The sequence below is a fragment of the Rhodamnia argentea genome, chromosome 1 (genome assembly GCF_020921035.1).
Source record: "Rhodamnia argentea isolate NSW1041297 chromosome 1, ASM2092103v1, whole genome shotgun sequence".
Lineage (NCBI taxonomy): Eukaryota > Viridiplantae > Streptophyta > Magnoliopsida > Myrtales > Myrtaceae > Rhodamnia > Rhodamnia argentea.
The window spans coordinates 18,266,314-18,278,142 of record NC_063150.1 but is presented as its reverse complement, the minus strand read 5'-3'; the positions used below and the strand labels follow the sequence as shown (position 1 = coordinate 18,278,142).

At 42.5% G+C, this 11,829-nt stretch overlaps 3 protein-coding genes across 3 annotated transcripts; all 3 read right to left on the bottom strand.

Annotated features, from left to right (window-relative positions):
• Positions 1–2,805: 2,805 nt before the first annotated feature.
• LOC115727407 (disease resistance protein RGA2-like) lies at positions 2,806–5,149 on the bottom strand. Its single transcript, XM_048277303.1, has 2 exons — positions 4,235–5,149; positions 2,806–4,156 (listed from the first exon to the last, which is right to left on the bottom strand). The coding sequence occupies exons 1-2, from the start codon at positions 5,147–5,149 to the stop codon at positions 3,032–3,034; spliced, it is 2,040 nt and encodes a 679-aa protein (XP_048133260.1). The 3' UTR covers positions 2,806–3,031.
• LOC115727406 (putative disease resistance protein RGA3) lies at positions 5,031–6,606 on the bottom strand. The gene is made up of 2 exons (XM_048276028.1): positions 5,255–6,606; positions 5,031–5,169 (listed from the first exon to the last, which is right to left on the bottom strand). The coding sequence occupies exons 1-2, from the start codon at positions 6,536–6,538 to the stop codon at positions 5,161–5,163; spliced, it is 1,293 nt and encodes a 430-aa protein (XP_048131985.1). The 5' UTR covers positions 6,539–6,606; the 3' UTR covers positions 5,031–5,160.
• A 1,357-nt stretch (positions 6,607–7,963) lies between these two features.
• Positions 7,964–11,401, bottom strand: LOC115732083 (putative disease resistance protein RGA3). The gene has a single exon (XM_030662752.2). It carries the CDS (start codon positions 11,399–11,401, stop codon positions 7,964–7,966), a length of 3,438 nt encoding a protein of 1,145 aa, XP_030518612.2.
• Between the last annotated feature and the right edge of the window lie 428 nt (positions 11,402–11,829).

The window sequence follows — 11,829 nt, the reverse complement described above, 5'->3', positions numbered from 1 at the left end:
ATGATAGCGAATTTACAAATCGAGTTGACGAAAACTTCCTCCCAACTGGAGTTGAAGAAAACTTCCTTTAACCAGCCTTTTGACGGGCTAATTACAAGTATGTACAAAATATTCATCTATATTTAGCTCATTTGCATGCGGTGATGTCTAAAACTTGTAAATCCACCAAATAGAGGGTGGTTGGAAAAAATATCGTCTGTTCCTAATATTTTCAATGCAAGTGAACGTGTCCAACAAGTAATATAATGATGAAAAAAGATATCGTCTCACATAGATTGATGATTAATAAATCGATTAAATACTAAAAATGGACTAATTCTAAAATTTATCTAACAGATCAATATAGAATTGAGAACAAATTAAAAAGTGACAATCTTAGAAGCAAAAGTTCGGAACAAGATGCAGTTAATCAATCAAATAAACAAGGAAAATTTGAATAAATAGAAGGGAATCCAAATATTTTCTCACAAATATCGCATTATTTGTTAGCTTAAATTAGGTAAAATAACTCTATTTTTATAGACTTATCCACTAACAAGATGCACGTGACTGTAATTGTCAAAAACACTATTTACTATTTACTATTTTATTGTAAATATTGATATAAATGAGAATTTGCAAAGACAAACAATAATAAAAAAAGCTATAAGAAAATGACATGTGTCTCCATTTTTGTATATATTTGAATGGAAGGACCAATTTGAACAAAAAATATAAAATTTAGGAATTCAATTGAACAAATCAAAAGGTGACGGATCTAATGGGAACTTTACAAAAATTGAGGGAGTAAATAAAATAAGATAGTCGTAACATATCTTCTCTACCGTGGCCTCCCTCTCTCGTATCTTCGTCTCTTTTCTCTTCTCTTGCTAGCCTAGCCGTAGACCTCGCCACCGTAACCCTCCCCGCCATCGTAGGACCTTTTTCGGTCTCTACTTCCCCTCGCGCCTATGCCACCCAGCTCGCAGCTACCTAGGTCCGCCTCCTTCGTTTCTTTTTCAGCTCGCGGATTCCGAGTCGCTGCAAATCTCTGCGTTTGGCCACACCTAGCTCGGTGAGTCGTTGTCAAAATCAAGGTGAGTATGTGATGGCGGTGGTCGCTTTAATTATGCACTCAAGTTCGGTAATTGATTTTACAGTGACAAAAATGAGTAAAAGAGACAAGATTATATTTGCCTAAATACAATAGGGAATGTGTTTTACGGATGCATAATACGTCTTATAGAGCACCTACGGGCTATAGTGTTTTCTAGTAGTTGCAAAAATGACAGCTGGGCTTTGCTATCTTCCCGGTTTCCAGTTACTTATTTACAAAAATTGGATGTGAAGAGCTCAATTTGTCTATGTTTCAACCACCTTGCTTTTGCATATGAACAATGAACCAAATCCAATAATTACGATTTTGGGACCTTTATGCGTTGATCATCATTTTGTCTTGATCACAATATATTTTACAAAAGTAGAGATCAATCACCAAATCTCCACCGCCAAAAGAAGAAAGAAAAAGGAAAAAGAGGTGAAACTCTCTGTCGATATTTGATGGCCAATATCGTCCGGCGGCATTGGTATTTTCTGTGCTGAGCGAATGGGAAAGTATTTGCATGTCAAAGTCAAAACCTTTGACCAGGATTGCCATGTGCATTTTCTGTCTTGAGCGAAGCTCGATTTTTCAGCTCAAAACTACTAATGAGTACCTCTCCTCTTTCTCCGGAGGTTACTTCTTTATTTCAACTGCATTAGGATTTCAATATATGCATACAGAATTTATAATTTCTTAAAATATTTATAAAATAAAGTTCATGCCAGGCACAAAATTAGTTCAAATGCAAAAAGGTTTAGGACTAAATTGACCAAAAAAAAATATTTAAAACTGAATTGGCACCATTACAATTGATTTACGAATTTCTTGGTAATTTTCCTTTTATATTTAGTAGGTCTCGATTAGAGGATAGCAATACAACAATGTCGAGATTGGTTTAGTAATCTAAGAAATCTACAACAATTTATGCCATGTTCTTTTTTTATTATTATTATTTTTATTTTTGGTTAGAATGCCTTGCTATGTTTAGTAATGAGATTATTTGATCTAACAAGTGGACACGTGGCCAAAGTCAAACGTGACAATAATATTGGGCATGAGCCATATCACGACAAGTTGATCCAAAGCTTTCGTAAATAAAGAAAAAGTCAAACATTACATGTTATTCAAAAACTCAACTACGAGAACACTCTTTGACAGAAAAAGTGTGAACAAATCAATTGCAATAGCGATAAATTAAAATGCCGAAAATTTCGAGAAGACATTTGTATTTCGACAAATCATAACAAAAAAGTTGAAATCAACGTCGAATGATACGAGTTTAATATTCACGTATTTCAATACAAGCTTGTATTGTTAGATTTGGGCGCACATGACAACGGTTCTCGAACAACAATCCGTTTGTAACGCAGTTTCTGAAGCAAAAATCTGTTTGGTCATGTAACTTCATTTTTCTACTTTTAGAGCATTTTTTTCACTCTAAAAATAGTTTAAAAGCCACTTGAAGAAGTAAAAAAAAATAATTCCTTCTTTTCAAAAGCAGAAAAATTAATTTCTGATCAGAAATTAATTTTAAGAGCATAAACGTTGTCATTCACGAAATCGATTTCATCAAGAACTCTGCTAACAGAGCTGGGATTTGTGACAAATTGAAAAACAGATTAACCAGAAAAAGGGGAAAAAACCCCAGAATTAAGGGCTCATTTTGTCTCTCTTTCAACCATCTTGCTTTTGCTTATGAACAATGAAGCAAACCCAGAGTCACGATTTATGCATTGATTATCATTTTGTCTTGATCACAATATATTTTACAAAAGTACAGATCAATCGCCCAATCTCCACCGCCAAAAGAAGAAAGAAAAAGGAAAAAGCGGTGAAACTCTCTGTGGATTTTGATGGCCAATATCATCGGACGACATTGGTATTCCCCTGCAACTGGACTGGAGGGTTGGGGACTGATTGGTTTCCTTTAGTCGTCTGACCAATTTTGAGTCAGCATAATAAGTGTGCAATGCCCTTGATTTTTTCCCAGTCGGCACCATCTTCTCTTTGGCACCTCTCTTCCAGAACTGGACAATCACGAATTTTTAATCTCTTCAGGGAGGTGAGGTTCTGCATCCCATCAGGCATACACTCTATACCTGGGCAGTGAATAATTTCAAGATCTTGGAGCAAAGGGAAATCGCCTATCCATTCCGGCAAGCTTGTCAGATTCCGACACTTTGCAATCGAAAGAGATTGCAGAGTGGTGACATGTTGAATGCCCCCGGGTAACGCCACCAATTTCGGAAGTTCCTCGATTTTAAGAGTACGGAGGTTCGCGAGGGATCGCCACTGGGTACCACGCTCATCATCGTGGCTCGACAAATCGAGCTCTTCACAACGATAAATAGAGAGGTGCTGGAGCGAGGACAGGTACTGCATGCCACTAGAGAGACTCCTTAGTGCGGAACAATCGTAGAATGTCATGGACTCGAGATTACGGAGGAATGGAAGTAGAGTCTCCAGCATCGACTGATCCAAACCCAAAATATAATAAAAATATATTTTCTTTAATTTAGAGAGAGGGATGGAGGTGGATACTAGTGCTGCTTCCGAAGAATAATTTGGAACGGCCACCACTTGATGTTCCAATACCTTCAAGTCTGGTCGACGTAATTCCAAGTCTATCACTGATGGCAAGAGTGGCAAGGAATTCAGGTTGTTACAACCCACTATTTCCACGTGCAAAAGTTTTGGGAATGACGATTGGGAATCGTACCGCCCATGATTCTGTTCTCCCACCAGTAGCCTCTTTCCCCACCACCCTTTCAATTCGCCACAAGACCGGAGGCGCAGTGTCTCTAGAGATGGAAAGAAGGGGCACGCGGTATTGGATTGTTGTGGGTCCCTTATCTCTTGAACGAACTCCAACTCATCCAAGCCAGTGAGTTCCAACTCCCTTAGGGAAGGGAGCTCACTCAAGGGTGGCAAGTACTTCCATCTTCTACAACGAAGGAGTGTGAGCTTAACGAGACACCTGATGGAGGAAAGCCAGCTTGGTGGACTCCTACTCGGACAACGGTCTATGGCCAAATGTGTCAGATTTTGGTGCGGCCTGAGGTTCTCCCACACGACCAATTCATCGATCTCGCTTTTGTCATCGACCAATTCATCGCTCTCGCTTTTGTCATCGCTCTCGCTTTTGTCATCGACCAATTCATCGCTCTCGCTTTTGTCATCTTGCTCCTCCCACAGCCACCGAGCCGACCACCTCAACTCCAACGAACGGAGACGTTCTTTTTCCCCCAAGTGACCTTTGTTCGGTGCTGGTTGAAGGAACTCCAAGTATTGAAGACTAATGGATCCCGCCAATTTATTTAACCCATCCAGTTCATCCACTCTCCCCACACCTCCAGGTACTCTATGATCCATCTTTTGTACCACGAATTTGGATAAAGTCTGAAGAGAGGATAGATTATTCAACCCGCATGGCATGTGCATCAATGAGTCACACCCATCAATTAAGAGGTGTCTAAGGTTGACCAGTTTCTTCAAATCTTTTGGAAGTGTTGTAAGATTATCGCAATCAGAGAGTTTAAGGGTCTGCAAGTTCAGCAAATCCGTGATTGAATCGGGCAAGCTCTCAATGGACGTGTTTCCGGAAACATCGAGAAATCTTAAGTGCTTCAACCGACTCCCCAAGGAAGAAGGGATACAAAAATCTGCATTGGGCAAAGCCAAAGTTCGACAACGCCTAATCTTGGTGAAAATCCCCTCACATTCATTTGGGAGTTCATACTTCATTGAGAGGAATGTCCGTAGATTGGTCACCTCAAGTTGAGTGGTCGTATTTTCAAGCGAGGATGACCGTGAAGCAAGTGATACATGTCGAGTTCCTCTACCTATGCCATCCTTATTGAGATTAATCATCTTGCACTCATCTCCTGCAACTTTTGAGGCAAGATCGTGCATGAGATCATGCATCTTGAATAGTTTCACCTCACTTGTGGAATCATCGAGCTTTTCAACCTCAAGGAATGACCTCCAAAGTAGGTCCGAGACGTAACGATCCCCAGCTTCTTCGAGGCCCTCGTTCTTGTGTAATGATTCAATAAATCCTTGTGCCATCCAAAGCTGTATCATCGTCTCTTTATCGAAGACATGATCTTTCGGAAACAACGCACAATACGCAAAACAATGCTTTAACGCCGACGGAAGATGATCGTAGCTGACCTTGAGGGCTTCCATAATTCCACGTCCCGACTTATCTATTTCTGAAAGTTCATGGTCCCTGACTTGGAGCCACTCGTTTTCCTTTTTGTTGTATAAAAGGCTGCCTATAGTTCTGATGGCAAGAGGAACACCGGCGCATTTTCTGACTATATCTCGACCTATCATCTCCAGTCTCGAATTTAACTGTTCTGCCCCATCAACCAAAGCTATTTTCTTGAGTAAGTCCCACGACTTATCTTCAGATAAGCCCCGTAGATCATGGACAACTGATTTCGCATCCGTAGCATCTACGACCGACCGATTGCGAGTGGTGACGAGTATCTTGCTCCCCCATGAACCACCCATTAGGAGAGATTGGAGGTCCAACCATGCCTGGCGATCTTCGTTCCATAAGTCATCCAGAACAAGCAAGTACTTCTTCCCGTCCAGCACCTTACGAAGGAGCTGCTGCAACTGCTCCTTCGATTTATTCTCAATGTCTTGCAGATCTCTCATCATCTCAGGATCCCCTCGACACTCATGCTGGGCAGATTTCAGTATTTCTTTGATGATCACATACTCATCAAAGTTTTCAGGATCCCCATGACACGCCCACAGCTTAGGCTTGAAACAGTCTTTAACCTTGTCATCGTTGTAAACGAGCCGAGCAAGAGTGGTTTTTCCAAGCCCGCCAATACCCACGATCGAAACAACCGAAACTCTCTCCCTAGAGGAGGAATCAAGCAAATGCGCGATGATCTCCTTCTTATCCTCTTCTCTACCAATTATTTCTTCCTCGCGCACAAAAGAGTGAGTTGTCCTCCTCTCAATAGCAACAGTTGGCCCACTCAGATGTGGATCTAACTCGAACTGTCTATCATTTTTAATCCCATCCAGTTTCTTCCTAAGTTCCTCAATCTTATTAGCCACCTTGAGCCGGTGTGCAAGCTGATTCGATTTGGAGAAGAAAAAGCGTACCTCTTTCCAGGTCTTGTTGCCGGAAGTGACCTTTCGCCTCAGATCTTCAGTTGCAACATCGTCGAACAAGTCCTGTACGTCGTACAGCACGTCCTTGAGCCTCTTGAGCCAGAGCTTGACCTGGTCGTTGTGCCATTGCTGCTTCTCGGCATCCAAAAGCAGAGCTTGGATGGACTGGACGGTGCTCTCAAGGCTTTGGAGCTCGTCCTTGGCACCGCAGAGCAACCGGATCTTCTGGGAAGCTAAGGAGCCTCCGGGTTTTGTTATTTCAGCGGCGAGGCTATTGAGTATGGAAGTGGCAAGGCCGGAAAGAACCGCTTCCGCCATTTCCAAAGGCGAAAAAGCAGGGGTTGAGGAGTGCTTGAGAGGATGCTACAGAGCTGATGCCTATGTTGTGAGATGAGTGTTTTGGTGCTGGCTTATGTGTTAATACACAACAACACCAACGGCACCTTCGTGTTACTTCATGAAAACTCGAATAGTCTTCAACTAATTAAAAAAATATGTAATATCATTGAAAGAAAAAAAAACCTGAATAATGGTCCACAGCGTTGTATATACATGGAAAGACGAAATCATGAGTCATTTGTTATTATGGAGCCTGTAAAAATAACATATATTGTGAATTATAAATCCTTAAAAGGGTGAATTTCATAATAATTCTTAATTAATTATTATAATTTTCGTTGATTCAAAATAGATTGTTAATTTTACGATTCTTACATTTATGCGGAGAAATCAAATTCTGGCCGGTGGGAATGGAACTGACCAATAAGAAGATAAGCATGTGCATATGTCGGTGGGTGTCAAAGACGCGTGACGCCGAAAGCAAAGCTGGTTGTCTTCCCCATGAAGAGATTCCAATTCGAAGTGATTGGTGCGTTGTCAATGTCGCCTTTCTTGTTCTTTAACCCTCTCTCGTTTTTTTAGTATAGCCTTCCCTTACGACCAAAGCACACAAATCCCATCTTTATATCGTTGTACTAGCTTAAATTTATACGGAGTAATGGAGAGGATATTTTATGTAAATACTATGCACAAAAACTATTGCAAATATACACATTTTAACTTCCGAGGAGGAATTTCTCAAATTCGCTCAGCAAAACACGTAATCGTTCAAGATTAAGTCGACGGTGCCATCGTGCTAATGTCATTATAACTTTTTTATAGCGATAATTTATAACATGAGATGATTCGACCGAGTAACAAACTGAATTACGTCCAATTTTTGTGACTTAGATTAGCAAATATGAAGTACATACACGACAGGACTAGAAAAATGAGTAAAAGAGATAAGATTGTATTTGCCTAAATGCAATAGGAAATGTGTTTTACACATGCATAATACATCTTATAGAGCACCTACGGGCGATAGTGTTTTTTAGTAGCTGCAAAAATGACAGCTGGGGTTTTCTATCTTCCCAATTTCCAGTTACTTATTTATAAAAAATGGATGTGAAGAGCTCATTTTGTCTCTGTTTCAACCACCTTGCTTTGCTTATGAACATGAAGTAAACCCAGAATTACAATTTATGCATTGATTATCATTTTGTCTTGATCACAATATATTTTACAAAGTACAGACCAATCACCCAATCTCTACCGCCAAAAGAAAAAGAAAAACAAAAGGAAGAGTTGAAACTCTCTCTGATTTTGATGGCCAATATCGTCCGGCGACATTGGTTTTCCCTGCCACTGGACTGGAGGGTTGGGGACTGATTGGTTTCCTTTAGTCGTCCGAACAATTTTGAGTCAACATAATAAGTGTGCAATGCCCTTGACTTTTTCCCAATCGGCACCGTCTTCTCTTCGGCACCTCCTTTTCAGAACTGGACACCCATGAATTTTTAATCTCTTCAGGGAGGTGAGGTTCTGCATCCCATCAGGCATACACTCTATACTTGGGCAGTCAATAATTTCCAGATCTTGGAGCAAAGAGAAATTGCCTATCCATTCCGGCAAGCTTGTCAGATTCCGACACGAATCAATCGAAAGAGATTGCAGAGTGGTGACATGTTGAATCCCCTTGGGTAACTCCACCAATTTCAGAAGTCCCTGGAATTCAATAGTACGGAGGTTCGCGAGGGATCGCCACTGGGTACCCTGCTCATCATCGTGGCTTGACAAATCGAGCTCTTCACAATTACCAATAACGAGGTGCTGGAGCGAGGACAGGTACTGCATGCCACTAGAGAGACTCCTTAGTGCGGAACAATTGGAGAAGCTCATGGACTCGAGATTACGGAGGAATGGAAGTAGAGTCTCGAGCATCGAGTGATCCAAAGCCGACATCGGAACCAAATACAATTCCTTTAATTTAGAGAGAGGGATGGAGGTGGATACTAGTGCTGCTTCTGAAGAATAATTTGGAACGGCCTTCACTTGATGTTCCAATACTTTCGAGCTCGATCCATGCAATACCAAGTCTATCACTGATGGCAAGAGTGGCAAGGAATTCAGGTTGCCACAACCAAATATGTGCACGTGCAAAAGTTTTGGGAATGACGATTGGGAATCGTACCGCCCATGATTCTGTTCTTCTCCCACTAGTAGCCTCTTTCCCCACCACCCTTTCAATTTGCCACAATTGCCGAGGCGCAGTGTCTCTAGAGATGGAAAGAAGGGGCACGCGGTATTGGATTGTTGTGGGTCCCTTATCTCTTGAACGAACTCCAACTCATCCAAGCCAGTGAGTTCCAACTCCCTTAGGGAAGGGAGCTCACTCAAGGGTGGCAAGTACTTCCATCTTCTACAAGCCCAGAGTGTGAGCTTAACGAGACACCCGATGGAGGAAAGCCAGCTTGGTGGACTCCTACTCGGACAACCGTATATGGTCAAATGTGTCAGATTTTGGTGCGGCCTGAGGTTCTCCCACACGACCAATTCATCGCTCTCGCTTTTGTCATCTCGCTCCTCCCGCGGGCTCCACCACTCCAACCGCAACGAACGGAGACCTTCTTTTTTCGCCAAGTGAGCTTTGTTCGGTGCTGGTTGAAGGAACTGCAATTTTTCAAGACTAATGGATCCCGCCAATTTGTTTAACGCATCCAGTTCATCCACTCTCCCCACACCTCCAGGTACTCTATGGCCCACCTTTCGTACCACGAATTTGGATAAAGTCTGAAGAGAAGATAGCTGATTCAACCCACGTGGCATGTGGGTCAATGAGCGACACCCATCAATTAAGAGGTGCCTCAGGTTGACCAATTTCTTCAAATCTCTTGGAAGTGTTTTGAGATTTTCACAACCAGAGAGTTTAAGGGTCTGCAAGTTCAGCAAATCCGTGATTGAATCGGGCAAGCTCTTAATGGACCAGTTTTCGGAAATATCAAGAAATCTTAAGTGCTTCAACCGACTCCCCAAGGAAGAAGAGATACAAAAATCTGAACCGAGCAAAGCCAAAGTTCGACAACGCCTAATCTTGGTGAAAATCCCCTCACATTCAATTGGTGACACCTCCTGTCCATATGTTCTCATGTTCGTCAATGTGAGGAACGCTCGTAGATTTGTTGCCTCAAGTTGAGTGGTCATATTTTGAAGCAAGGACGACTGGAAAGCAAATGATACATGTCGAGTTTCTCTATCTATGCCGCCCTCATTGTGATTAATCATCTTGCACTCATCTCCTGCAACTTTTGAGGCAAGATCGTGCATGAGATCATGCATCTTGAACATTTTCACCTCATTTGTGGAATCATCGACTTCTTCAACCTCAAGGAATGACCTCCAAAGTAGGTGCGAGACGCATCGATCCCCAGCCTTTTCTAGGTCCTCGTTCGATTCAATAAATCCTTGTGCCATCCAAAGCTGTATTATCATCTCTTTATCGAAGACATGATCTTTCGGAAACAACGCACAATATGCAAAACAATGCTTTAACGCCGACGGAAGATGATCGTAGCTGACCTTAAGGGCTTCCATAATTCCACGTTCCGACGTATCTATTTCTGAAAGTTCACGGTCAATGAGACCGTCCCACTTATTTTCCTCTGTTTCGTATAAAAGGCTGCCTATAGTTCTGATGGCAAGAGGAACACCAGCGCATTTTTTGACCATGTCTCGACATTTCTCCTTCAGGCTCGGGTTTAATGTTTCTTCCCCATCTACCAAAGCTATTTTCTTGAATAAGTCCCATGACTTATCTTCAGATAAGCCAAGTAGATCATGAACAACTGATTTCGCATTTGTAGCACGCACGACCGACCGATTGCGAGTGGTGACGAGTATCTTGCTCCCCCATGAACCACCCATTAGGAGAGATTGGAGGTCCAACCATGCCTGGTGCTCTTCGTTCCACAAGTCATCCAGAACAAGCAAGTACTTCTTCCCATCCAGTACCTTACGAAGGAGCTGCTGCAACTGGTCCTTCGATTTATTCTCAATGTCTTGCAGATCTCTCATCATCTCAGGATCCCCACGACACTCATCCTGAGCAGATTTCAGCATTGCTTTGATGATCACATACTCATCGAAGTTTTTAGTATCCCCATGACACGCCCACAGCTTAGGGTTGAAACAGTCTTTAACCTTGTCATCGTTGTAAACGAGCCGAGCAAGAGTAGTTTTTCCAAGCCCGCCTATACCCACGATCGAAACAACCGAAACTCTCTCCCTAGAGGAGGAATCAAGCAAATGCGCAATGATCGCCTTTTTGTCCTCTTCTCTACCAATTATTTCTTCCTCGCGCACAAAAGAGTGAGTTGTCCTCCTCTCAATTGCAGCAGTTGGCCCACTCAGATGCGGCTCTAAATGGAACTCCCTATCATTTTTAATCCCATCCAGTTTCTTCTTAAGTTCCTCAATCTTATTAGCCACTTTGAGCCGGAGTGCAAGCTGATTCGATTTGGAGAAGAAAAAGCGTACCTCTTTCCAGGTCTTGTTGCCGGAAGTGACCTTTCGCCTCAGATCTTCAGTTGCAACATCGTCGAGCAAGTCCTGTATGTCGTACAGCACCGCCTTGAGCCTCTTAAGCCAGAGCTTGACCTGGTCGTTCTGCCATTGCTGCTTCTCGGCATCCAAAAGCAGAGCTTGGATGGACTGGACGGAGGTCTCAAGGCTTAGGAGCTCGTCCTTGGCACCGTAGAGCAACCGAATCTTCTGAGAAGCCGAGGAGCCTACAGGTTGTGCTATTTCAGCGGCGAGGCTATTCAGTATGGAAGTGGCAAGGCCGGAAAGAACTGCTTCTGCCATTTCCAAAGGCAAAAAAGCAATGGTTGAGGAGTTCTTGAGAGGAGGTTACTGAGCTGATTCCTAAGTTGTGAGACGGTGTTTTGGTGCAATTGGGAATGGAACTGACCAAAATAAGAAGATAAGCATGTGCGAATGTTAGGTGGGTGTGAAAGACCCCCGTGTGGTTCGGAGAAGATAAGCAAAGCATGTTGTCTGCACACACGGAAGACGAAACCTCAAACTATCGTTGGTTAATTCTGATTATACGGGGAAATCAAATTCTGGCAGTGGGAATGGAACTGACCAAACAAGAAGATAAGCATGCGCATATGTTAGGTGGGCGTGGAAAGACACCTTGGGGTCCCTGAAAGGAGGGACTGAAGGAAAAACAGAGGAAAGACCCAAATTGGTATCAGATTGTTCTCTTCTCTTCCCCTTTCTTAGTCTTC